At 43.8% G+C, this 25,840-nt stretch overlaps 1 protein-coding gene across 12 annotated transcripts in view; it reads right to left on the reverse strand.

Annotated features, from left to right (window-relative positions):
* The window catches only part of PDLIM5 (PDZ and LIM domain 5), a 468,176-nt gene that overhangs the window by 343,165 nt on the left and 99,171 nt on the right, over nucleotides 1-25,840 (reverse strand). For all 12 annotated transcript variants that reach the window (XM_033957971.1, XM_033957962.1, XM_033958049.1 and 9 more), the window contains exon 3: nucleotides 2,165-2,316. In XM_033957971.1, the coding sequence (XP_033813862.1) occupies nucleotides 2,165-2,316 (152 nt within the window). The remainder of the gene's footprint in view (nucleotides 1-2,164; nucleotides 2,317-25,840) is intronic.

The following is a 25,840-nucleotide window of genomic DNA, read 5'->3' on the forward strand; positions in this document are numbered from 1 at the left end:
TCACTTGTAAATCTGTGTTGCATGTGGTACTGTGGGTCTCTGTAATGTGGTCCAAGTGAAGTCCAGTTAATATGCTAGTTAATATCCAGTTAAATGGGATACCCATGTGGGATCCCTACGAGGGTCAACATAAGGAAATTGGGTCATTAGGGCATAGACAGGGGGTGGGTAAGCAGAGTGGGCAGACTTGATGGCCCAGCCCAGCGAAGAGACGGGATCTTAGTTGACTGGCACCGGCACATCCTGTGGGTTGGTGCTGCGTGCCAGTGCCAGATGAGGTAAGAGGCTTGTTTGGGTGGGCAAGGGATGCCGCTTCCAGAACGGGGGTGCAATGCCGGTTCTCCGGAGGGGGGGGTCGTTCGCGGGCAAGAGCGATGCCGTTTCGAGCGGGGGTGCGATGCCGGTTCGAGTAGGGGAGGGGGTGTGATGCCGGTTCTCTGGGAGGGCATTTGCGGAGGGGAGCAATGCCGGTTTGAGCGGGGGTGGGGGGTGGAGGAGGTAGAACCAAATCAAGCGAGTTTCCTTTACTTCCTCTGAGTAAACTCACTTTGATATACGAGAAATTTTGCTTCTGGAACGAATTATGCTCGTAAACCAAGGTTCCATTGTATTTCATTATAGGGCTGCAGTTACAAGTAGATTTATTTATGCATGGTTTTTAGCGTCTCCCACTACAATCTTGTGACCACTATCTCAGGTTCAGAAAACTAAGCATTTCTTTACCAAGAGAGGGAGCCAACTCGGAAGCACCTGAAATGGTAACTGTAAAAGCCAAAACTGTCTAATGCAACATATGGGACATAACGATGAGCCAACGAAGACCTACTTGAACTTGCAATTATGTATTTGTAACTATGACTTAACTGTATTATTAACCACACTGATCTACCTGTACCATGTTTATGTTTATGTTTATTGTCATTTATATACTGCTCTTCGCTTTAACATCAGTGTGGTTTACAATATCTAAGAAAGGAACGCCAAATTCATATGAAAAGAAACATATATTTTTTTAAAGTCTTGTATTTAGTAGTATTTACACATAATAATCTTAACTGCAACTCTATTTATTTAAAATTATTTATAACCCACCTATCCAAAATCTAAGCAGGGAACAATAGAAAAATCACACAAAAAAAATACAGCACAATAAAACACAGCATTAAAAAAAAAAAAAGAACAGCACCATCCTCGAACTGTCACATGACTTGCGCCAAAAATAATGCAAAAATCACAATTTTGGGCCCCGTTCTAAAATATATAAAGAAGAACTACACATCCTCAAACTGTCACTACGCTTACACCAACGAAGTGTTCAAATACACCCCCTTTCTGAAATGCCAAAGCACATTTGATTGTCGCAACAGAGGTTAAGGCATTCCACAGCACCGGGCCTTGCATAGATTTGGGGTTCCCTATAAGCCTCATGGCCGCCAATGAAGAAATTTTTATTAAATGTCTGTGTCAAACTGTCCATTGTAACTTCCTGGGTAACTGACCCAACCTCTTGTAATGCAATCAGATCTTGAAATGAATAGGTAAAGGTGGAATAGAAAGCCTGTAACATACCATAACAGTTTATGCCCATGGTGAAAAATCTTTTGATAGATCAGGTTCTTAAACCCCCCCCCCCCCAAAAAAAAAAAAAAAACCCACACTATATGGATTGTCACCACAAGTCCAGAATAACTATATTGAAAAACACAGAGCTCCGATTGGATGATCTTCACAAACGTAGCCTGCTCGACAGTGAAATGCTCTGGCATGATCACACAACAGTATTAAAAACTAACAGTGCGCTAAGCTGCTGGAAATTCTAGGAGGCACCAAGAGTATCAGCCAACTCCATTACTATTTCCAGTTCTCTAAGCAACTTTTTCTTGACCCTGCTAACTCGCACTCCCATCTCCTGCAGAGGCCATAAAACGTAACCCTCTAAGCACAGGCTCGCCAAAAGGCTCCAATAGCGGTTAAACAAAAATTTTTGTGCACTGTGGTCAAAATACAGAAACAAAACGCCATTACTAAGAGACATATTCACTTTTAAAGGTGTTTGTGACGCAACGTAACAGGGAAGCATTCTAACAAACAGTAGCCAAGCATACATTTATCCACACAAGAATACACACAGCCTTCAATTATCTTAAAAATCACCACCACTCACTTTTGTAGAGTCAAATTCAAGGAGCCTGTGCAGGCCTTTATCTTGTTTTGGGCTTCCAGGTGAGTCATTCCATCAGCACTTATCCCATCAACGGTCAGAACCACGTCCCCTATTCCAATGTTTGCACGAGCTGCCTTTCCACCATCAATTAGCTGTGATAGAACACAAGAAAATATTCAGCTTGCAAGGTGAAGATGGTGAAGGTACAATTCTTACCTGAAGCAAAAAAAATGGGCAACAGAAATATTAAAGCTGAAAGAGTTAAGAGGTTCCAGGTGAACGGGGGGTGGGGGGGGAGGGACCAAAGGGACTGGTGATCCAGGGACATTCGTTATCAACAGGTCAAGTTTCATACTCTGCAGTCACAAAACTAAGAACCAGTTCTAAAAGTGAAAGTACATGTAGACTCTAAGAACACTGAATGATAAAATCACTTGTGAGTCACCAGCATAAGTACATGCTTTATGGGTGGATACATTTTTTCTTGAAAAAAGTACATTACATGCGTGGTATCTGAAAATTCAATTTACATGTGTACCTCTCTCCGCTAATTTAAAACACCCTATGGACTGCCTCCTTTAGATGTGGCTAAAAGTTCAAATGTCAACTGCTGACTGTAATGAGGGCAAAAATGCACTTTGAATCTAGAGATCACTTTGAAAATTGCTTTGTTAAAAATAGCATGCATCTCAACTGCATGCTGATGGCACTTTATAATACTTAGATTGCATCTTCCTGGGCCCTAGAACATTTGAGCACAGGGACATGGAAAGCCAGGCTTGCTAAAAGTTTCATTTTGTCATGCTTTCTGTTGAGCTATTCTGCTCAATTTTGAGAGCGTGCCCTGGGATAAATTTATTAATGTTGTATGAGCCAGACTGAAAGAGGTATAAATGTTCATGGCGTTATAGAGATTTTTGGGGTGTTTTGTTAGGTACTATGATTTATATGATGTATGGTTATTTGGAAACTGCCTAGCTTTAGGTGGTATATAAATTTTTTTAAATAAGTCTCAAAGTTTTGGTCCTGGAATTGGAGTTAAAAAGTTTCATTACAAGTTAGCTGCTGCAGGTGAAAATTTCTATAAGCAGCAATTCCCTTAAATATCTCAGAGATGGCAGGCCAATGCTATACCACCTAGCCACTAAAATTGAGAAAGATACACATGATACCACGTATGTAAGCTGTTTATCCAAGTTCCAATGCTCTCTTCTTCCCTTGGAGAAATCAAGGACAATCTCTTCAGAGTGGGTCAGTATTTACAACACCCTCCAACCAAGATGCATTTTAACTGATCAACCACATAGCTACAGAGATCAAAGTTAACTGCAGGACAGAACAGTCCTATTTCTCTGTTCACAGCACCCATGCTTTCATTTGTGTGCGACAACCAATAAGAAATAAAATTTCTAAATCAGTTCCAATTAATGCTGGGGTGGAATCTCACCCATCTTTTTTCCCCTAACAAAGAGATGTTACAGGCATTACTCCTTCCCTTATGTTAATTCCTTCTCATTCTACATTTAACTACTAACGTATATATTTGAATATAGGACGAGATTTTTGGGCCAAAAAAATGGCCAAAAAATGGGGGTCTCGTCCTATATTCAGGTCATCATACAATGAAGACCCGACCCCTTCCTGGACGATACAGCAGGCCGGATGCCTCATGTCTCCCACTCCAGCCGACTAACTTTTTTCTTTTTAACGACTTTTTAAACTAACACCCCACACTTACCTTTTGCGCTGTTTTTAATCTCTGGTGGTCCAGTGGTGTACGGGGCAGGAGCAATCTTTCCACGTCCTGACCCGCGCTGAGCCTCTCTGTCCCCGGTTCCCATTTCGAGCCCAGAGGCACACCCGACAGGACCAAGCTTTTCGTGCTTCCTGCTCGGCCCCGCACTTCCTGCTCGGCCCCGCACTGCTCTCTGAATGGATGCCGGCAGTTCTCATGGGAGTGATGGGGGGGCTGGGTGCAGAGCCTGGTACAGAGTGAGGGGGGCTGGGTACAGAGCCTGGTAAGGAAGGGAAGAGGGCTGGGTGCAGAGACTGGCAGGGGAGGGTGTGAGAGAGGGGACACGGTGCAGATCCTGGCAGGGCATGACACATGAATATTAAGCCCCCATCTTATATATTCGAGTCAACCATTTTTCCTCATTTGGGGGGGAATGGGGGTCTCAACTTTTATGAGAGTATATACAGTAATATCCTAGTATGGAAATATATTTAGAGTAACAGTGAGCTTTCTGGCATTAGAATACCTTCTCTTTACACCTAAAACTTTCCATTCTGCCCTGCATCACATTCTTGTCAAGCCCCCTTCCCAGATACAGCTGCTTGGCAGTCTCTGTAAAACGGCTGCTCAAATTTATTTCAAGTTCAGACAACTTGGCCCCCATTCTCCATTTTAATTCTTACCTGCACAAAACTATTTATGGGCATATTTACTTTGGCCAAGCATGAGAACAAGAGCGTGAGAAAAAGCCGGAGAACTGTGAAATCTATTACTGAATTCAACACTAACTTTGAAAGTGATGTACTTAACTGGATATTGACAGATTGTTGTAACACTTCCTAAACTGTCAACATGGGAGCTATATTTTAGAAGGCATTCACTACAGTATGTCAGCCAAACTCTTGCTCAACTACAGTGGACTTTTGCAGCCAGTGGCCAAGGTCTTTGCGAAAGGCTGTGGGCCTACATAAAACTACAAGCATGCACAACCCAACATATCATGAGACACACTGGTTTCAACCTGGTTCGTCAACTTGTCATATAAAACGCGAAATGGTTTTATCTACAAATCCAGGCAAATTAAAAACAAATTTGATCAACTGAAAATTGCAAAGATTGCAAAGATGATACTTGCTACAAGTCCATTTGAGAGGCCATAGCAGCCCATCAATCAGAATATGGATTAAGCATGTAGTTCTTATTCCTAAAATGTATTTATTTTAAAAATTGCTTCCCCTCTTAACACCTAAGCGGGTAACAGTAGAAAACATACATATTCAAGACATACTCAAACATATTATAATATATGCATCCTATCCTATTAAGAAATACTAGGGTTTTTTTTAAAGGACTTTTTTTTTTTTTTTTAAAGAATGTGCAAACAAAGAACCTTGGTTTCTCATCACAGGTAGGTTGGATATAAAGAACAGAGGACTCACACAGAAAAGCTAGAGTTCAATGAACAGCACTGACCTCAGTTAACTACATAATCAGCAGGTTTCGATTTTTGCTACACCAAGGCATCAGAGATTCCCCTACTCCCTCTCCTTCCTAAGAGGCATACTGTACACAGAAGAAAAACAAAGGCATCTCTGCAGCCCAACCCTAGCGTCACATCTTGTTCCACAGTAGTTGATAAAGCTAATACTGTTAAGAACCTCCCTGGCCTTAGAGAGATTACTGTGGCGCCAAAATGTTTTTCCTCAGTGGAAGGTATAAATCAGTGGTCTCAAACTCAAACCCTTTGCAGGGCCACATTTTGGATTTGTAGGTACTTGGAGGGCCTCAGAAAAAAATAGTTAATTTCTTATTAAAGAAATGACAATTTTGCATGAGGTAAAATTCTTTATTTAATTTAATTCAATTTCTATCCCATCCTCTCGGTAGCTCAGAATGGGTTACAAGGTTTATAGTTTATAAATCTTTCCTTTTGGCTAAGTCCTAATAATAATATTGTAATTTATAGCTAGAGACATAGGATCAAGAAACTTTTATTTTGCTTTTGTGATTATGATAAACATACTGAGGGCCTCAAAATAGTACCTGGCGGGCCGCATGTGGCCCCCGGGCCGCGAGTTTGAGACCACTGGTATAAATACTCTACACTGCTGCTGTGATTTTACCCCCACCTCTTTTACAAAAGAGCGCAAGAGGTTTTTAGCGCTGGCCAATGCGTTGAATGTTCTGCGTTGCTCCACACTCATAGGAACTCTATGGAGCAGTGCAGAGCGTTGAGTGCGCTGGCCAGCACTTTTGTAATGATTCAAAAGAGAGCAGGTTGTTGAACAAACCCCATATACCTAAACAAAACTTTGCCTCTCTGATCGACAGATAATAGTAGATTGCTGCCATTATATTTATTTCATCAAACACATACAAGCTTTATATAATCAAAACCAATATCCATACAAATATGACCCATATTCTTCAAATATATATCTATAAAAAAAAAATTATGTGTAATGTGCTCAGATCTGCAAACCTACGTGCTAAAATAGTGTCATAAGCAGAGGTCATTGTCTGAGACCTCATCGCATCATTAAAGCCCCAGTTTAACCAACGTCAAACACCACTAACATATAGATTAAGTTTCAATTTATCTGTTAGATGTGGCAGATCTTCAAATTCAGCTTTCTACTGCTAAACTAAAGCAATCTCCTGTGTAATCCCAGTTGTGAACCTGCTCCCAAACCCTCGACTCGAGTTTCGCAAAGGATAAAGGACTTTAGATTTATGTGTTGATATATATGTATTTTATTTGAGTTTATATAATAAAACTTGTTCTCAAGGTTGATGTGTACTGTCCCACTCCCCACTTGGTTTCTTCTTCAGTTTTTCCTCTGCATGGGGTGGTTTCACCTAGTTTTTGGGGGGTTGCCATTATATTTACTTCTTTGTCAAAATTGAAACAATATTTTTGCTAATTATCTGTATTCTATTGAAAACATTTAAAATAAAATGTTTTTCTTCTACCTTTGTTGTCTGGATGTTTTATTTTTCCATTAGGTTTGTTCCAGATTTTTTTTTCTTCTTTCCTGCCATCTGCTAATTCTTTTTCAAGTGGCTGCTATCCATTTGTCTTTTCTACTCTCTCCTGTCTATTCCTTCACTACACCTGCCTCAGACATATTGATCATTCCCTTTTAACTCTTTTCTGCTTCTCTTATCCTTCTCCTCTTTTTCACATTTCAGCTACCTATCAGATTTCCATCTTCTCTCCCATTCCTATCTCATTCCTTTCTCTGCCCTTCAATTCCCTTTCATCTTCAATGTACCTCCATTACTATATTTCTATCCTCTGTTATATCTATCCTCATACATTTCCTTGTCACCCTCTCTTCCCCCTCAGGGTTCTACCATTTTCAGTGTCTTCCTTTTTCCGCCCTACAGCCCAACATCTGCTCTCTCTTCCTTCCCTCCCCACCCTCGTAGCCTGACATCTCCCTATTTCTTTCCTGCTACACTCACCCTCATGGTCCAGCATTTTTCCTACTCTATCACTCCATTCTGCTCCTGGATCCAACATCTCCCTCTCCTGTGTATATCTCTTCCTTTCTCTCATCCACCCCTATATCCAACAACTCTCTCTCCCCCTTCCTTGTGCTCTGTGTCAAATCTATCACCCCTCCATGCACCATTTCTCCCTTTCTCCCCTCCATTATGTGCAATTTTATCCTCTCCCCTTTTTGTTCATGTCTTCCTCCCCTCCCCCTGTGCCACCAACATTCCTTGCTCACTCACACTCCTTCCATCCCCCTGTGCCATCAACTTTCCTTCCTCTCATCCCTTCCCTGCCCCGTGCCATCAACTTTCCTTCCTCTTCTCCCCTGTACTCTAAGGCTTGCTTCTTCAGGTCACAGTATTGGCAGCGACTTTCACATGCTGCCTGCTGCTAACCCAGAAGCTTTTCCTCTGCCACCGAGAGACTTCCAGGTTAGCAGCAGGCAGCATTTGGGAACTGCTGCCGATACCGTGACCTAAAGATGATGACTTGGTCGAGATTGTGTGTGGGAAAAGGGAACTCTGTGTAACTATGCAATTCTGCAGAAATTCTGCATTGCGCAGTAGCACAGAATTCCGCCAGAAGTATATATTATACATAACGTGACCATTTATTTTTTTCATCAAAATGGAATATCTATTAATTGTCAGTTCCGCTCCCCCAACCCTGCCCTAGTCCTGCCCCAATCCCACCACTAATTTCTTCCATTCATTTTTCATGTACACATAATATCTTATTAATTCATAATGGTAATCATAAAATTTAAAAAACCTACAAAGCACACTATACACAGAGAAAATGTTAATTATAATTTATATTTGGGGGGTTTCAAAGATGTCAAGGCAGATGACTTTAAAATATGCAATGTCACCTCAGTAACTATAGAAAAATAGACAAATATAGTGCAAAATATAGACAGCAGATATAAATTCCCAAAACTAAATTGATCACTAAATTGAAAATAAAATCATTTATCCTACCTTTGCTGTCTGGTGATTTCATGAGCCTCTGGTTGCATTTCCTTCTGACTGTGCATCCTTTCTTTCATTTCTTTCTTTACTCAGGCCCAACAATTGTCCCTTTCTATTCCCTCCCTCCTTCTTTCCTATGTCCTTAGTGCCTCTTCCTATATCTTTAGTGACCTCAGTGCCTCCTTCCCTATATCCTTAGTGCCCCTAGTGCCTCCTTCCTATGTCCCCCTCACTGCCTCCCAGACTTTGTCCCACCCCCCGAGGCCAGCCAGCCTGCCTCCCTCCATGCCGCGCCAAAGCCAGTCTGCCTACCTCCTTCCTATGTCCTTAGTGCCCCTTCCTATATCTTTAGTGACCTCAGTGCCTCCTTCCCTATATCCTTAGTGCCCCCAGTACCTCCTTCCTATGTCCCCCTCACTGCCTTCCAGACTTTGTCCCACCCCCACCCCCAGAGGCCAGCCAGCCAGCCTGCCTGCCTCCCTCCCTGCCGCGCCAAAGCCAGTCTGCCTACTTCCTTTCCTTCCTGCTGCGCAAAAAAATAAGCCTCCCTCCTTCCTTCCCCCCCCCTCCCGGTCTGCCACTGCCAATTGCCAGCCTCTCTCCAGCGCCGATTCAAACCCGCCGCTGCTGCTAATTGCCGCCCAGAAGCCTTCTTCCTAACATCAATTCTGATATCGGAGGGGACGTTCCGGGCCAGCCAATCGCTGCCTGGCTGGCTCGGAACGTCCTATCTGACATCAGAATTGAGGTCGGGAAGAAGGCTTCTGGGCATCAATTAGCAGCAGCGGGTTTGAATCAGCGCTGGAGGGAGGTAAGGAGAGCAGCAGCAGCAGCAGCGGATTGGGAGGCGTTTGAATCAGGCGGTGGAGGGAAGCTTTTTTTTTTTTGCACGGCAGCGAGGGACAGGAAGCGATCGCCTGTCCCATTGTCCCCATGCACAGCTTCGAGACACTGTTCCTGAAAACGGGACATTTCAGCGTCCTGAAGCTGTGTGTGGGGACAGGGGATCTAAAAATGGGATGTATTGCCACCTTAATTATACATCACAACTTGGTTTTTCCTCCAGCAACAGGTCTAGGAAGACTTCAGTTCCTATCATTGCAATATCTGAATTATCCAACAGACAGGTGGAGCCGTTCAGATCCACAGCCACAGATGATCACCAGAACCTTGCCAGCCCTTTGTCAACCTATGCAGAGGCCTAGTTCACCTGTAAAGATATCCAGACCTGCCTGGAAGTTAAGCAACTTAAAAGTCCAACATTAAATCCTACACCTCAGCATTGTAATTAGAGCAGAGGCAGAGATCGATCTCTACTGTGCTAGAGAGAACAGATTGTCTGCCTCCCTTCCTTTGATGCTTTTACTGCAATACACAGAGAAAAGGAGATGTGAAAGTGAAACTCCAAGCCAACGCAAACAGATAAAATTATATGTTTATTTCTAGCATACCTGCTTATACTCTAGGCAAGTAGTTTCAGGTGATTTGTTCTAATTTACATGGTTTAATAAGTGTACATTTTCATCTATTTTCCAATGTGTAATATTTACAAAACATACAGAGGAAGTGAAGAAATGTACAAGTAAATAGCACTTTCCTCACTATGACCGTCTAGTTTAATTTTGGAATGTGTTTCATCTGAGAAGACTGAAAATCATTCCACAGCTGCCACCTGCTGCTGTCAGACACTTCTGACACCAGCCTCTGCTGTCCCCACCTCCTTCCCCCCACCCAGGCTCCCCTACCACCAAATAAAATATATCAGATGGCAGGGAATCTAATTGGTGATGTGCTGAGTCTACATTTAAAGAAGGAGCAACACTGATGATCCTTCTAACACTCCTTCCCTCCTGGCCAGGACAAGGCAGCAAAATTATACTGGAACAACTTTCAGGGGTCCTGTTTTAAGACAATAGGCAATTAATTGTAAGGGGTTGGGTTCTTTTAGTCATAAGAGGCACTCTTTTTCACCCTATGTTTTGCAATCTGGTCCAGTTCTGTAGTTTAGCAATGCAGAAGGTCCATATACATGGCCACTGCCCACCGAGTCGTTTTTATCATCAGGCACCTCTAATCTGGAATGATTTACCATTTTTAAATTAAGATCATAAGTTCGTTGTACGGTTTTTAGGAAGCTTTTAAAAATGTTTTAAATAAATTTCTATTTTGAAATTGATGATGATGTGTGTTTATTGTATTTTAAGGCATCTGGTATTATACTATGTTTAACTGGGTCTGTTTCCAGTAGGTGAATTTAATATGATCTGCCATGAACTCACAGAATACAAATGGCAGTGTAATGTTCAGGCACACACAGAAAACCATGCTCCTGCTTCCCTGGATTGTGATAGAGCAGGGGTGTCAAACTCAATCACATAAGGGGCCGAAATCTAAAATACAGGCTAAGTCGTGGGCCAAATTTTTTATTAAGATACTTAGGGGTCCTTTTATTAAGGTCCAATAACCGATTTAGCGTGCTAAGGCATCCATTATATTCCTATAGGCATCTATCTCTAATGATGCAACTTCCTGTTTCCGCCTGGGCAGACAGAAAGCAGGAAGGTGAACTGTCGACAACGTTGCTGAATCACATGCTGAAGCTGGCAAGTTTTTCAGCGTGATGGCGGTACCGGACCGGCGCGGGAGGGAAGGCATGCTGGGGCGTGAGAAGGGGGAAGTTCTGAGAGTACTGCCGTGGGCCATATAAAACGGTCAGGCAGGCCGGATTCAGCCCGCGGGCCTTGTGTTTGACATGTGTGATAGAGGGAAATGCTGCCATGCACTAAACATGACTCCTCCTTGTGGGGATTGTGGAAGGGAAAAGGATGCTAAGTTTGGCCTGCTAGGAAGTGGACCTTCCAGCTCTCAAACAACCAGATAGGAGGCAGAATGAAAGGGAACAGACAATGAAAAAAATATTAGGCTTGAAACTATTTTGAATTTTCACTGAATGATGTTAGTGTTGTGTAACTGTATTATGCTAATTGCACCATCTGAAATTAATGTGAAATAATTCACTGTAATTGTAGCTCTGTTATTGCACAAGTCATTTTAACATCAATGTCGCAAAGAAAAAACACAGTTCTAAGAAAAAATTTACATATAAAACATCTAGTCCCAGAAAAGTCAATCCAGAAAATACATTTCTGTAAAATAAGGACAGTAGAAAACAACATTAGTGCTGACAGACTGGCAGTTTATGTGCAGTCCTGTACAGTAAGCAACGGGATTATATCTGCAGCCTGTGAGACAACTATCCTGTATTAATCCCTGTGATAATAAATTAGCTTTTGGAGATCAGGGATAAAGCCTTAAAAGAAACTTCAGAGCTACATTAAAACAAAAAAAAAAAAAAAAGTCAAACTCTGCAGACAGCAACTGTACCTGTGCATCTAAGGATGCCAGTTCAGTATGAACTGATACCCAAGACCTCCTGGAACAAAACCAAGGAGCATACACTCATGTTCTCCATTCCTTGGCCCTCTTTCACAATAAAGCCATCACACCCCCTCAGTTTCCACTTTTCCCCCCTTATCTATCCCCATCTCCTATTTTACACCCAACTGATTGACTCAGCTGCATTTTTTTTTTATCCACACTATTACCCCTTCATAGGAAACAGAGAGTGGGGGTAAATGGACAATACTCAGACTGGAAGAGCGTCACCAGTGGGGTGCCGCAGGGCTCAATGCTTGGACCCGTGTTCTTTAACATTTTTATAAATGATCTGGACATAGGTATGACGAGCGAGGTGATTAAATTTGCGGATGATACGAAGTTATTCAGAGTAGTAAAGACGCAGGGGGATTGCGAAGATTTGCAATGTGACATAATCAAGCTCGAGGAATGGGCATCGACATGGCAGATGAGGTTCAACGTGGATAAGTGTAAAGTGATGCATGTCGGTAACAAAAATCTCATGCACGAATACAGGATGTCCGGGGCGGTACTTGGAGAGACCTCCCAGGAAAGGGACTTGGGAGTTCTGATCGGCAAGTCGATGAAGCCATCCACACAATGCGCGGCAGCAAAAAAGGGCAAACAGAATGCTAGGAATGATAAAGAAGGGGATCATGAACAGATCAGAGAAGGTTATCATGCCGCTGTACTGGGCCATGGTACGCCCTCACCTGGAGTACTGCGTCCAGCACTGGTTGCCGTACCTGAAGAAGGACACAGTACTACTCGAAAGGGTCCAGAGAAGAGCGACTAAGATGGTTAAGGGGCTGGAGGAGCTGTCGTACAGCGAAAGATTAGAGAAACTGGGCCTCTTCTCTCTCGAACAGAGGAGATTGAGAGGGGACATGATCGAAACATTCAAGGTACTGAAGGGGATAGACTTAGTAGATAAGAACAGGTTGTTCACCCTCTCCAAGGTAGGGAGAACAAGAGGGCACTCTCTAAAAGTTGAAAGGGGATAGATTCCGTACAAACGTAAGGAAGTTCTTCTTCACCCAGAGAGTGGTAGAAAGCTGGAACGCCCTTCCAGAGGCTGTTATAGGGGAAAACACCCTCCAAGGATTCAAGACAAAGTTAGACAAGTTTCTGTTGAACAAGAACGTGCGCTGGTAGGGCTAGTCTCAGTTAGGGTGCTGGTCTTAGACCAGAGGGCCGCCGTGTGAGCGGACTGCTGGGCATGATGGACCACTGGTCTGACTCAGCAGTGGCAATTCTTATGTTCAGGTGTTTATCTCTTTTCTTCCTAACTAGTAATATCTTCCTCAAACTACTACTTACCACTTCTGCCATGCTAGTTGACAAACACAGCAGAGCTCAGTAATAATAATAATAATTTATTTTTGTATACCGCCATACCCAGGGAGTTCTAGGCGGTTCACAACAAATAGATGAATTACATACAGTGCGATTGGGAAAAGAAGAACATAGCAAGGCAAATGAAAGGTTAAAACTAGTTTACATTGACAATTTAGGTGAGGGAAGGGCTAATACAGAGCATATACAGTAAGTACTGTAAGAGAATACAATTGGATTTATGAGAAGGGGGAGCAAAGCATGTTGGGTAAGAGGGGGGAGCAACAATCTTGGAAGGGTGGGGAAAAAGTGAAGGAAGAGGTGAGAAGCGTTGAGGAGGGGGAGGGGAGGGTTAAGGGTTTAATCTGTTGTAAAGAAGAGATTTTGATCTGTTTTCTAGTGTGGAGAAGGGGAACGTTAAGGCGGAAGTGGGGAGCATTAAGGATTTGGTCCATTGAAAAGTAGAGTTTTGAGCTTTTTTCTAAAGTGGAGGAATGAAGAGGCGTCAAGTATAATTTGGGCGAGCCATGAATTTAGTTTGGCCGCTTGAAAAGAGAAGGTTCGTTCGAGGAATCTTTTAAGATGACACGATTTCAGTGAGGGAAAAGCGAACATAGTTATTCTGCGGGAGCTCTTATTATTATAGTTCAGGTTGAAGTGGGGGTAAAGATAGTCTGGTAACATACCAGATACGGTTTTGTAACAGATGCAAGAGAACTTAAATAGGACTCTGGATTCGAATGGCAGCCAGTGCAACTTGTGGTAGAAAGGGGATATGTGTTCCCATTTCTTCAGACCAAAGATAAGGCGGATGGCGGTATTTTAGACCAATCTCAGCTTCTTGGTGATTTTCTTGAAGGCGCCTAGATAAATGATGTTACAGTAGTCCAGGACACTAAGAATAGAAGCATGGACCAGCAGACGAAAGGAGGTGTCGTCAAAGTATTTTTTAATGGTGCGAAGCTTCCAGAGCACCGAGATACTTTTCTTAAACACTAGGTCAGTGTGTTTCTCCAGTGTGAGATGCTTGTCTAAGGTGACTCCTAGTATTTTTAAGGATTGCTCAATACAGTAGTCTAGACCATTGACATGTAGCGCAGTTTCCTTGATTTTGTCGTTTGGGGATACTAAGAAGAATTTAGTTTTTGCTGGGTTTAGCTTTAGTCTAAACGCTGTCATCCAAAGTTCGATCTGATTTAGGGTGAAAGATAGTGAGTTTAGAAGCTCTGAGGTAAGGTAAGAGAGCGGAATGATTATGGTGATGTCGTCTGCGTAGATGAAGAATTTGAGCTTTAAACTCTGCAGGAGGTTTCCTAGGGAGGCAAGGTAGATGTTAAATAGGGTTGGGGACAAGGGGGAGCCTTGTGGGACCCCACAAGGGTTGTCCCAGCTGTAAGAGATAGTGTCGTCCTTGAACACCTTGTAGGATCTTATTGTCAAGAATTCGTGGAACCAATTGAGAACATGACCTGAGATTCCAATAGATGTTAGACAGTCTAATAGAGTGGCATGGTCAACCAAGTCAAATTCGCTACTTAGATCGAGTTGCAATATTAGAGCGCTTGAGCCTTGGCTGAATAGTTGATGAAGGTAATCAAGCAGAGAAGCTAAAATTGTTTCAGTGCTGTGACCTGACCGGAAACCGGATTGATTTTCATGTAAGATATTGTGTTTTTCTAAGTATGTGTTGAGTTTGGTGTTTACTATTCCTTCTGCTATTTTGGTAGTCAGGGGAATATTGGCGATAGGTCTGAAGTTGGATGCAGTGTTAGATGGCTCTTTAGTATTTTTCTTAATTGGTGTAATTATAATGTGCCCTTGTTCTACTGGGAACTTCCCAGAGGATAGTAGAGAGTTGATCCAAATCATCATTTTGGCCTTAAAATTGACTGGGGCTGATTTCATGATATTAGGGGGGACAGGTATCTAGTCTGCTGTAGGAATTGGCATACTTATTGTAGTGTTTACTAAAAGTTTGCCAGTCTATGGGTGAGAATGTATTCCAGAATAGGTCGGCTCTGGAGTCGTCTGAGTCTAGTAGAATGGGGTAACTCCAGTGGGGCTTGGTTGGGTCAACAGTTTAATCAGACAAATATACAGGACAGCTGCAATCCTAATATTCATTCTACCCTCTCATGACCTGACCTATTTTCTTCACTCCAAAGTCAGCTCCCATACACCTATAATTCTCACTATGAGCTGAATAGTGAACTACCAACTACCTTGACCACCATTTAAAAAATAAATAAAATAACCCACCCAACCCAAACTTCCTTTCTGTATGCTTCTTTGTAGTTAAGATACCTACCTCAACTTCTGATACCTACCATTAGGGTGTAACAACCCACAGCAGTGCCAAACTACAGCAGAGCTCCCTTCTTCAAGGTGTATGACGCTATAGACTATATTCCTTACAACTCCAAGAACAAATACTGAAAGCAATTTTAAATGTGCTTTATCAGGCAGAAGGAACAAGGTACTTAGTTTAGGGCCAGCTTAACCATTGGACAAGGTGAGGACCTAGCCCAAGCTTCCTCTACCCCCCCCCCAAAAAAAAAAAAACCAACCACACACTCCTCTCCCTTTCTCCTCCCCAAGGGCAAATGTTATGTTTTTAATTGTATGCAACTTCCTGGGTAAACTTATGGAAATCACAGCTTTGTAACATTATGTAAGATACACCGCAAAGCTTTGTAGTTCAGAGAGCCTGATTGCTAAATCTATCTTTCAACGTTGATATACAATAAAACACTTTCACATAGTGCTATGATGACTGGGTCATTGGTGAATAGGAATCTAGGGACCTTGAATTGGATTGTTTCGGGTTGCCCAGAGATACTGGTTACTGCTTGGTCTCACTTTAAAAGTCTGATCGGTTATGCTACATCCTGAGGCAGCAGATTTGTGAAACGCTGGCCACCATCTTTTTGAGTTTTCTACAGCACAGAGTCTTCTCAATTTTGATGACTGTTTTTTGCCAATGAAGTGACTACTCAACCACCTTTAATAAACCACTTTTAGTGGAGGTGGGGGGGCCCTTTTCTAAAGCTTTTTCCTTCTATTTAATTTATTGTAGGCTAGAGCCTGTGCTGTTCTGGTATCACAGAATTTGACATCATGCATTAATTCAAGTGAAAGTGTAACTATTTAGAAGTCAAAAGTAAGCCATCCAACCTATGTGGTAAGTTAATAAGGTCTAATGAACACTGCTGCTTAAAAACATAAAACAGGAGGAGATCTGGCCCAAGGTGGTCTCCCTGCTCCTGCTCTTTGCTTCCCTGTGATGTTGACCAGATCCTCTCAACATGCCAAGCTTTTCAGCAGTGGTTTCTTCTCATTATTTTATACAAAGTGACTAATGCTTTTCAGATCCTCTCTTTAAGCCAAATTCACGGTGGTTTAATGGGTTAGTATCCCCGTCAGCCCCATAAGCAGTACAATACAAGATGTTGAGGTAATCGGTACCATTTTAAAGGAAAAAATGAAATGAAAGCTACAGTGCTGAAGAAACATTTGTAGACTAGGAGGTAGTGGCTACATGAGGTGATCTTTATTTTGGCTCCGTTTACTCCCCACTAGGGAGTAGTGCCTGCTGGACTACTCCATGAGTTAACACAGGAAGGCAGGCGGCAGTGTAATAAATTCCATTAATACTCACGAGTTCAATTTTATGCTTAAAGTAGGAAATTGTGAAATGCCAGGCCTCCAAATTTAGCACTAGCTTCATAGAATTTGAAAATTAAAATCATTATCTATCTATATATAGACACACACACACATACCGGTACATACCGTACATATACCCCAATCTCCAAACAGTAAGGGAGAAAACACACATTTTGGAAGCTGAAGCCACTGTGCTGGCATCTCTTGAAGGAACAATACATATCAGAGTCTATTTAAGGCTGTTCCCAACTTTTACCCAATATAACTCAATTCTAACACCTAAAAATTCACGTGACCATACAAGATTGACACAGCACTTCCTTCCCCCATTCACTTCATCCTGCCCCCATTTATCCAAAGTATGAAAGCAGCAATGGTGGCAAGAATAGTAGCAGTTCTCTGTGTCCTGCGTGCAAGGGTACACGTCCAGACCCCTGACTGAAACCCATGGACAGTACTAACAGGCAGCCCACATTAGAAGGGGGGCATCAGCATGTGATCAGTCACCAACACACAGGCTCTATGTTAACTGCTACTATTGGGAATAGGTCCAGAAGTTGGGGTAGCAAGTGTTCCCGCTAAGCTGCGCTGGGGTGCGCTGGCGCACAAAATATTACCTCGCAGCGCACAAGTTTCTCGTCACAGCGCACACAGTGTAGAGCACAGTTCTTCAACCGCCGGTCCGCAAACAAAATCTTGCCGGTCCGCGAAGGATTCGGTCCCCGCCGCAACGAAAGGCCGGCGTCAGCTGACTTGCAACTTCCTGTTGCAGTCGCTGTGCCGGGACTCCTGCCTTCGCCGGGACTCCTGCCTTCCACCGCGTTTGCCTCCTGCCTTGTCTCCGCACCTCCAGACCAGCAGCGGCAGCTGTGTATGCTTTTAACTTCGGCACAGAGCTGCCCCTAATCAATAGTTTAGCGCGGTTTCATAAGGCAGCCTCGGGGCCTTTGCTAGGCCGGCCCACATCGCATCATCGAAGCGGGCCGGCTATCAAAGGCCCCGAGGCTGCCTCATGAAACCGCGCTAAACTATTGATTAGGGGCAGCTCTGTGCCGAAGTTAAAAGCATACAGAGCTGCCGCTGCTGGTCTGAACTCTTGGGCCGCTGAAGGAGGGCAAAAAGCAGCTGTCCTGGAGGTTTCCCTTCCTCTCGCCTTTACAGGTTCCTTTTTTCCACCTTTTTTTTTTTCCTTCAAACGGCAACGGGCCCCAGCATCGACATCAATCAAGTAAGTTCCACTGTCAATCAAGCGGTTCTGCTCGGCCAAAGCTTCCCCTGTGACATGAGCCACCCTCAGGGGAAAGAAAGTGACCCACAAAGGTGAGGGGAAGGGGGGCAGATGATGGAAGTTGGGGGGGGGGGAGAGAGAGAGAGAGAGAGAGAAGGGGCAGATGATGGAATGGAGGAGATGAGAGAGAGAAGGGGACAGATGATGGAAGTGAGAAGAAGGGAGAGAGAGCAGAAGGCAGATGGATGTCAGTTGAGAAGGGAGAGCAGATGCTGAATGGAAGTGGGGAAAGAACACATACTGGATGGAAGGAGGAGATAAATAAAGGGGGAAGAAAATAGTAAGATAATGGAGGGGTGAGGGAAAGGGGTGACAAGCTGTGTGTAGACACAGTGAAAAGAGGGAAACGGGACTAAATAGTAAGAAAGAATTTAATTTAGATGGAGGCAGAAAATAGAGAAGGAATACCAGAGAAGAAAAGGGAAGAGAGAGCAGAGAATGATCAGATCTGAGTGGAGGAAATGAGAAGAGAGATATGCTAAAAACCACAGGGGGGAGGGAAGGATAGAGATGCCAGACCATGAGGGGAACAGAAGGAAGATGATGGATGCTAGACCAAATTGGGGGGTGGGGGGGGGGGCAGGAGGAGAGATGGCAGGGAAAGACAGACAGTGAATGGAAGGGGCAGATGCTGGACTGAAGAGACAGAGAAGGTTATCATGCTGCTGTACCGGGCCATGGTACGCCCTCACCTGGAGTACTGCGTCCAGCACTGGTACTTTAAGAAGGACACGGTACTACTCGAAAGGATCCAGAGAAGAGCAACTAAAATGGTTAAGGGGCTGGAGGAGTTGCCGTACAGCGAAAGATTAGAGAAACTGGGCCTCTTCTCCCTTGAGCAGAGGAGATTGAGAGGGGACATGATAGAAACATTCAAGGTACTGAAGGGAATAGACTTAGTAGCTAAGGCAGGGAGAACGAGAGGGCACTCTCTAAAGTTGAAAGGGGATAGATTCCATACAAACGTAAGGAAGTTCTGTGGTAGAAAGCAACATATTTATTTGGCTCATAACTTGCTGGCACCCGATATTTTTAGCTCACAGTGAAAAAAGTTTGCTCACAACACCCGCCCGCTTAGAGGGAACACTGGTAGCAACCCTGTTTCCGGGGACTCCCATCTACTAATGTTGACATCTGACATCCCAGCTCAGTTCGGGAACCACTGTAGTACATATGACAGGCAAACAAAATTGAAGAGTATATCCTTCATCCTTTACACAGACATATAAAAGGAACTAGCAGCATCAGGAACACACTTCTCCCTCCGTATTCACTGTGATAGGGGAATAACAAAACCGCAAATACAGAAAAACCGCAAATAACTTTTTCATATGTTATTCGCTGTTTTCTATTCAAAACCCATCGTGAATATAGTGAAACCGCGAATAACATGGTGGGAGACCTGGTCTGTTCCTGAAGGAGAGGCAAAACAAGGAGAAAGTGCTGGGAATCAGCGATTTTCTCTCTAAACGCTTGGAATCAGCAATTTCTCTATGCAAGCTGATGTAATTTGGAGGGGGAAGGAGCCAGCAAGTTAAAAACTGTGAATAATCGAAACTGCAAATGCTGAAACCGCGAATACGGAGGGAGAGTGTAGTTTAAATCTATATCTATATTTATATCCCCTGTGGTAACAGGGTAAACAGAGGGTAATCAATAACAAGTCCAGTTTATGGCCAATGCATCCCTCACTAGGTGACCTGGAGATGGATGCAATAAACAGATGCACAGCTATGCTTCAGCACCTGCAAAGTAGGTCTATTTGGGAAGTGCCCCAGTCTTGGGGAAAAAAAATGTCCTGTATTGTTTGAGGGTTTAGAGACCATTTGAGCTAAAAAGTTCTGTGGAGCTGGTCTGATATGTGCATCTGACTAACCACTAAGTACTGGTATGTGAACCAAACTCATACTGCTTCTCAGCTTAACTAAGTGGAACCTGCACCTTGTTGGATGGTATTCTCTCCAGAATAGGTCAATTTCCATTCTTTTTGAGAATGAGGAATAATTAATCTGGAATAGAATAGCCGATTCCTCTAATATTAGAATAGGTTCTATTAGAGTACATAAAAAGCATGCATGTAGCCCTACTAGGTCAGAGCAAGGATCAATCTAGCCCAGTATCCTGTTTCCAAGAATGGCCATCCAGTTCACCTTGGTTCAGGCTTCTTGGTGTACAGAAGAGGAATTTCTTATGTCCTATGGAGGCTCTTTATAAGCAACAGAAGGAATTGCTGTAGATATCCTCCCCTTCTTGATAGGATTCCTCAGGAATGTAATCAGGATCTGCAAAATTCTCTAGGCTAATCCTCCAGGCTATTCTGAGCTCGGTGACGGGACAAAAGCGTGCGAGACTTCGGCGCGCCAACACTGCAGCGCAGACAATTCGGCGCAAGACCCCAGCGCACCGCCTAAAAAGTTATTTAAAGAGCTCTGACGGGGGTGTGTGTGGGGGGGAACCCCCTCACACTTTACTTCATACTCGTCGGGCTGCCATTGGGGGTGGGGGTTGGAACCCTCCATTATAGAGAAAACTAACTTTTTCCTAAAAAAAAAAAAAATCTGGAAAAAGTTAAGTTTACTCTATAATGGAGGATTCCAATCCCCCTCCCCCAACGGCAGCGCAAAGAGTATGAAGTAAACTGGGGGGGCTCCCCCCCCCCACACCCCGCATCAGAGCTCTTTAAAAGTAACTTTTTAGGTGGCGTGCTGGGGTCTTGCGCCGAATTGTCTGCGCAGCAATGTTGGCGCACCGAAGTACCGCATGCGAATGACTATGAACCTTGAGCTCTCACCCCAGGGAAGGGAAAGGTAACAATATCCTCCTTGTATTTCAGTGCATAGAAGACTTAGAACCCAGGCAGAATGTCTCTCCCTGTGCAGAGTAAGCTTTGCATTGTGATCTGTTCCCAGTACATTACATCAGAAAGATTACTGCAGCAACCATTGAGAAAGTTATTAATTTTTTCCCTAAGAAGCAGCGGCTATTCCGTCAAAAGTAGCAAAAGCGACAAGAAAATTACTGCTGCCATCAGGACAGTTGATTATCCAACACAAATGGGACTGATAAGTTGTTGGATAATGCAGAAAAAGTGGAGGAGGGGTAAAGCAGATGTTGAATGCATGTTTCAAAAGAAACAGCAAGGGCTTAAAGTTCAGCCTGCCCAAGAATCTTATCTACCACTTGCCTTTTAACTAAATGTCATGCCAGGAAAGAGAAAGCCACACACATCTCAATAACAATGCTGGCGACATCACTGAAGTATTTCAGAACACTGGAATTCAGAACACTGGAAGCGCCACGCTCTGCTATACTAGAGTTGATGCCAAAGGCTTCATCTAGGAGATCAAAAAGGGTCGCTGCAAGAAGATACCAGAGGCATGAGCTATAAACTGGAAAACATGACAATGCCTACATTCTCTGCTGGATGATTCACTGCAGATGTCACCTGACATGTACTTGTTTGTGCTGAAGTCGATTTTCCTGTGCTAGCAGCCCTTTGAACCTGATGCACTGACGGTGCGGAGCATACTTCAGTGTCATGCTCTTGACAAGGCATTTTGCTTGGCACAGGTAGTGTGGTTGTGATGTATGTCTACTTCCACTTAAATGGCCTGTCGTGTGCGTCATCTGCACCAAGGTTATGATGCTTCTCTATCAATTTAAAGTAAAGAGGTGTGGTAGCCTCATTAGTCCATTTTTTAAAAGGTAATACAAATGAAAGGAAAAGAAGATGCCTTTGAAAGCTAATCAAATAATGGATTAAGTTAGTCAATGGAAAAAGAAATACCTAAGAAGTTTAAGTTTTCAAGTTTATTAGGATTTTTATATACCGCCTATCAAGGTTATCTAAGCAGTTTTTACAATCAGGTACTCAAGCATTTTTCCCCTCTCTGTCCCGGTGGGCTCACAATCTATCTAACGTACCTGGGGCTATGGAGGATTAAGTGACTTACCCAGGGTCACAAGGAGCAGCGCGGGGTTTGAACCCACAACCCCAGGGTGCTGAGGCTGTAGATCCAACCACTGCGCCAAACACTCCTCATAAGAATAACCATACTGGGTCAGACCTATGCCATGGTCTAGCCCAGTATCCTGTTTCCGCAGTAGCCAATCCAGGTCACATGTACCTGGCAGAAACCCAAATTGAAGCAACATTCCATGTTACCGATCCCAGGGCAAGCAGTGGATTCCCCCATGTCTGTCTCAATAACAGACTAAGGACTTTTTCTCCAGGAGTTTTGTCCAAACCTTTTTTTTTTTTTAAATCCAGATACTACCGCATCTTCTAGCAATGAGTTACAGGGCTTAACTATTCTTTGAGTGAAAAATATTTCCTCCTATTTGTTTTAAAATTATTTCCATGTAATTTCATTGTCTCCTGGTTTTTATATTTTTTTGAAAGAGTGAAAAATGGAATTACTTTAACCCTTTCTACACCACTCAGGATGGTGTAGAGCAGGGGTGCCCAACAGGTCGATCGCGATCGACCGGTAGCTCGCCAAGGCAAAGTGAGTCGATCATCCAGGACTCCCTTTGCCTTGGCGATCTATCGGACCGATCAATCTTCCTCTCCCCGACGTCAATTCTGCCGTCGGAGAGGAAGTTCGGGCCAGCCAATCGCTGCCTGGCTGGACGGAACTTCCTCTCCGACAGCAGAATTGACGTCTGGGAGAGGAAGATTGATCGGCCCGAAGCAGAGAGAGCATGGGGCGGCGGCGGCTTTGGGGCCTGTTATCTGTTAGTGGTGTTTGGGTCCTGTTCCCCGATGGCAGTGGCAGTGGCTTGGGGAAGGGCAGGGAGAAAGAAAGAAAGGGGGCAGGCAGGGAGACAGAAGGAAATAAGAGAAATAGGAAAAAAAGAAAGGGGGCATGAAGAGAGAAAGAAAGAAAGGGCAGGGAGAGAGGAAGAAAAAGTTGGGGGAGGGAATGAGGTTTGGAGGAGAGGAAGCATACAGGCTGAAAGAAAGATTGGATGCACAGTCAGAAGAAAGTGCAACCAGAGACTCATGAAATCACCAGACAAGGTAGGAAAAATGATTTTATTTTAAATTTAGTGATCAAAATGTGCCTGAATTTATATCTGCTGTCTATATTTTACAATATGGTCCCCTTTTACTAAACCACAATAGTGGTTTTTAGTGCAGGGAGCCTATGAGCGTCCAGAGCAGCGCTGGGCATTCAGCGCAGCTCCCTGTGCTAAAAACTGCTATTGTGGTTCAGTAAAAAGGGAGGGGGGTGGGTTTTGTCTATTTTTGTATGGTTGTTACTGAGGTGACAGTGCATAGAATCATCTGCTTTGACCTCTTTGAAAAAACCCCGGAATAGGAATGATAATTAACAATTCTATGCGTACAGTGTGCGTTGTGTTTTTTTAAAATTTTATTGTTGGTAGATCATTTTGACTTGGTCATTTTAAAAGTAGCTCACGAGTCAAAAAACTGTGGGCACCCCTGGTGTAGAGTCTACATCATCCTGAGTGGTGTACAAAGGGTAAAAGTACACTATAGACCTTAATCATATCTCTCCCTCAGCTGTCTTTTTCCAAGCTTAAGAGCCCCAACCTCTTTAGCCTTTCCTCATATAGTTCTATCCCTTTTATCATTTTGGTCGCTCTTCTTTGAACTTTTTCTAATTCCACTATATCTTTTTTGAGATACGGCGACCAGAACCGAACACAATACTCAAGGTAAGGTTGAACAATGGAGCGATACAGAGGCATTATATTTACCATCCCTTTCCTAATAATTCCAAGCATTCCGTTTGCTTTTCTTGGCCACCACTGCACACTGGGCAAAAGATTTCAGTGTAGTGTCTACAAAGATGAATCCTAGGAGGTATCTTTTTTTCTTTCCTACCTTGAACTCGGACCCCTATGTCTGCATTAAAAAATGTCTCTGCTTTGGGTCAAGAAGTCTCAGCCAAAACATGTGCCATGGCCAAGGATTCATGGCGCAGTCTCTTGATAACTGAAATTTTGATGTCATTGTACAAAGGAGAAAGGCAACATCAATCGAGGAGGTCTATTTCCATGTGCAGAGTCAGCCTAATACTTATATTTATGGTGTTACTATACAGCAGGGGTGCCCAACACGTCGATCGCGATCGACCGGTCGATCGGGAAGGCAACGCCAGTCGATCTCGTGTTGCCGTTCCAATCGGCCGGCCGATCAGCCTTCCTCTCCCCAAGGTTCCCCACCGGAATCTCCCCAAGGTTCCCCACACACACTCATTCTTGCTGCGCCCTTCCTGCCCGACTGCGTCTTCCGACTGGGGGATGAAGTCACTTCCTTCGGGAGAAGGCGGGAGGGAGGTCTAGGGAAGTCACGACCCTTGAGAGCTGAGCGCCAGCTGCCCCTGGTGGAATTGACAAGCCAGACTGGAGAAAGGCAGTCGGGAGCAGGAGGTGCTCTGCCCAAAAATGCCGGAGCTGCTGCTGCTGCTCTGACGTCTTGAGCCTGAAAATGTGAAGTTGAGTGTCCTGCTAAAAAGAGACTGGAACGGCTCTCATGGAAGACTGGCTTTTTTTCTTTTCTTTTCCTCAGCCCTGGGGATCCAGAGATTTGGGCCTTCAGAAGCCTAACGCTGACCAGCATTCCTCTCCCCGACATCAATTCTTACATCGGAGAGGAATTTCTGGGCCAGCCAATCGCTGCCTGGCTGGCCCTGAACTTCCTCTCCGACATCAGAATTGAAGGGGAGCAGAATGCTGGTCAGTGCAAGGCTTCTGCATGCAGAGCTTGGGGGGCGGTGGCTTGGAGGCCTGTTCCCCGGTGGCGACGGCAAACCTAGTGGCTTGGGGGAGGGCAGGGAGAAAGAAACAAAGGGGGCAAGCAGGGAGACAGAAAGAAAGTGGGCATGGAGAGAGAGAGAGAAAGAAAGAACAGGAGGCAGGGAGAAAGAAAGAAAAAGTTGGGGGAGAGAATGAGGTATGGAAGAGAGAAAGCATATAGGAGGCTGAAAGAAGGAGTGGGCTGAAATCAGAAGATGTCAGAAGAAGTGCAGCCAGAGTGAAGTGAAAAGAAGTCAGAAGAAGAAAGTGCAACCAGAGACTCATGAAATCATCAAACAAAAGTAGGAAAAATGATTTTATTTTCAATTTAGTGATCAAAATGTGTCTGTTTTGAGAATTTATATCTGCTGTCTATATTTTGCACTATGGCTCCCTTTTACTAAACCACAATAGCGGTTTTTAGCGCAGGGAGCCTATGAGCGTCAAGAGCAGCGTGGGGCATTCAGCGCAACTCCCTGCGCTAAAAACTGCTATGTGGTTTAGTAAAAAGGGAGGGGCTATATTTGTCTATTTTTGTATGGTTGTTATTGAGATGACATTGCATAGAGTCATCTGCCTTGACCTCTTTGAAAAAAACCCGGAATATGAATGATAATTAACATTTTCTCTGCCTTTCAGTGTGCTTTGTGGGGGTTTTAAAATTTTTTTATTGTTGGTAGATCATTTTGACTTGGTCATTTTAAAAGTAGCTCGCAAGCCCAAAAAGTGTGGGCACCCCTGCTATACAGTAATGGTATTAAGGTAATCAACTGTCCTTGCCTCAAGGAGCTTATTTAAGCAGGTGCCTGAGGTAATGGGAGCTAAAGTAACATGCCCAAAATGAAGAGATGTGTCAGTGGTAGAAATGCGATTCAAACCTTGGTTTAAAACCCGTTCTAATTACTTCACCATTCCCCTCTTCCTGGTCTTAGATCGTCAGCTTTCCTATAAGGCTGCCAGCTGGGATTCTGAGTTTTGATCTTTAGTGTTGGCT

The sequence above is a fragment of the Geotrypetes seraphini genome, chromosome 1, assembly GCF_902459505.1.
Source record: "Geotrypetes seraphini chromosome 1, aGeoSer1.1, whole genome shotgun sequence".
Taxonomy (NCBI): domain Eukaryota; kingdom Metazoa; phylum Chordata; class Amphibia; order Gymnophiona; family Dermophiidae; genus Geotrypetes; species Geotrypetes seraphini.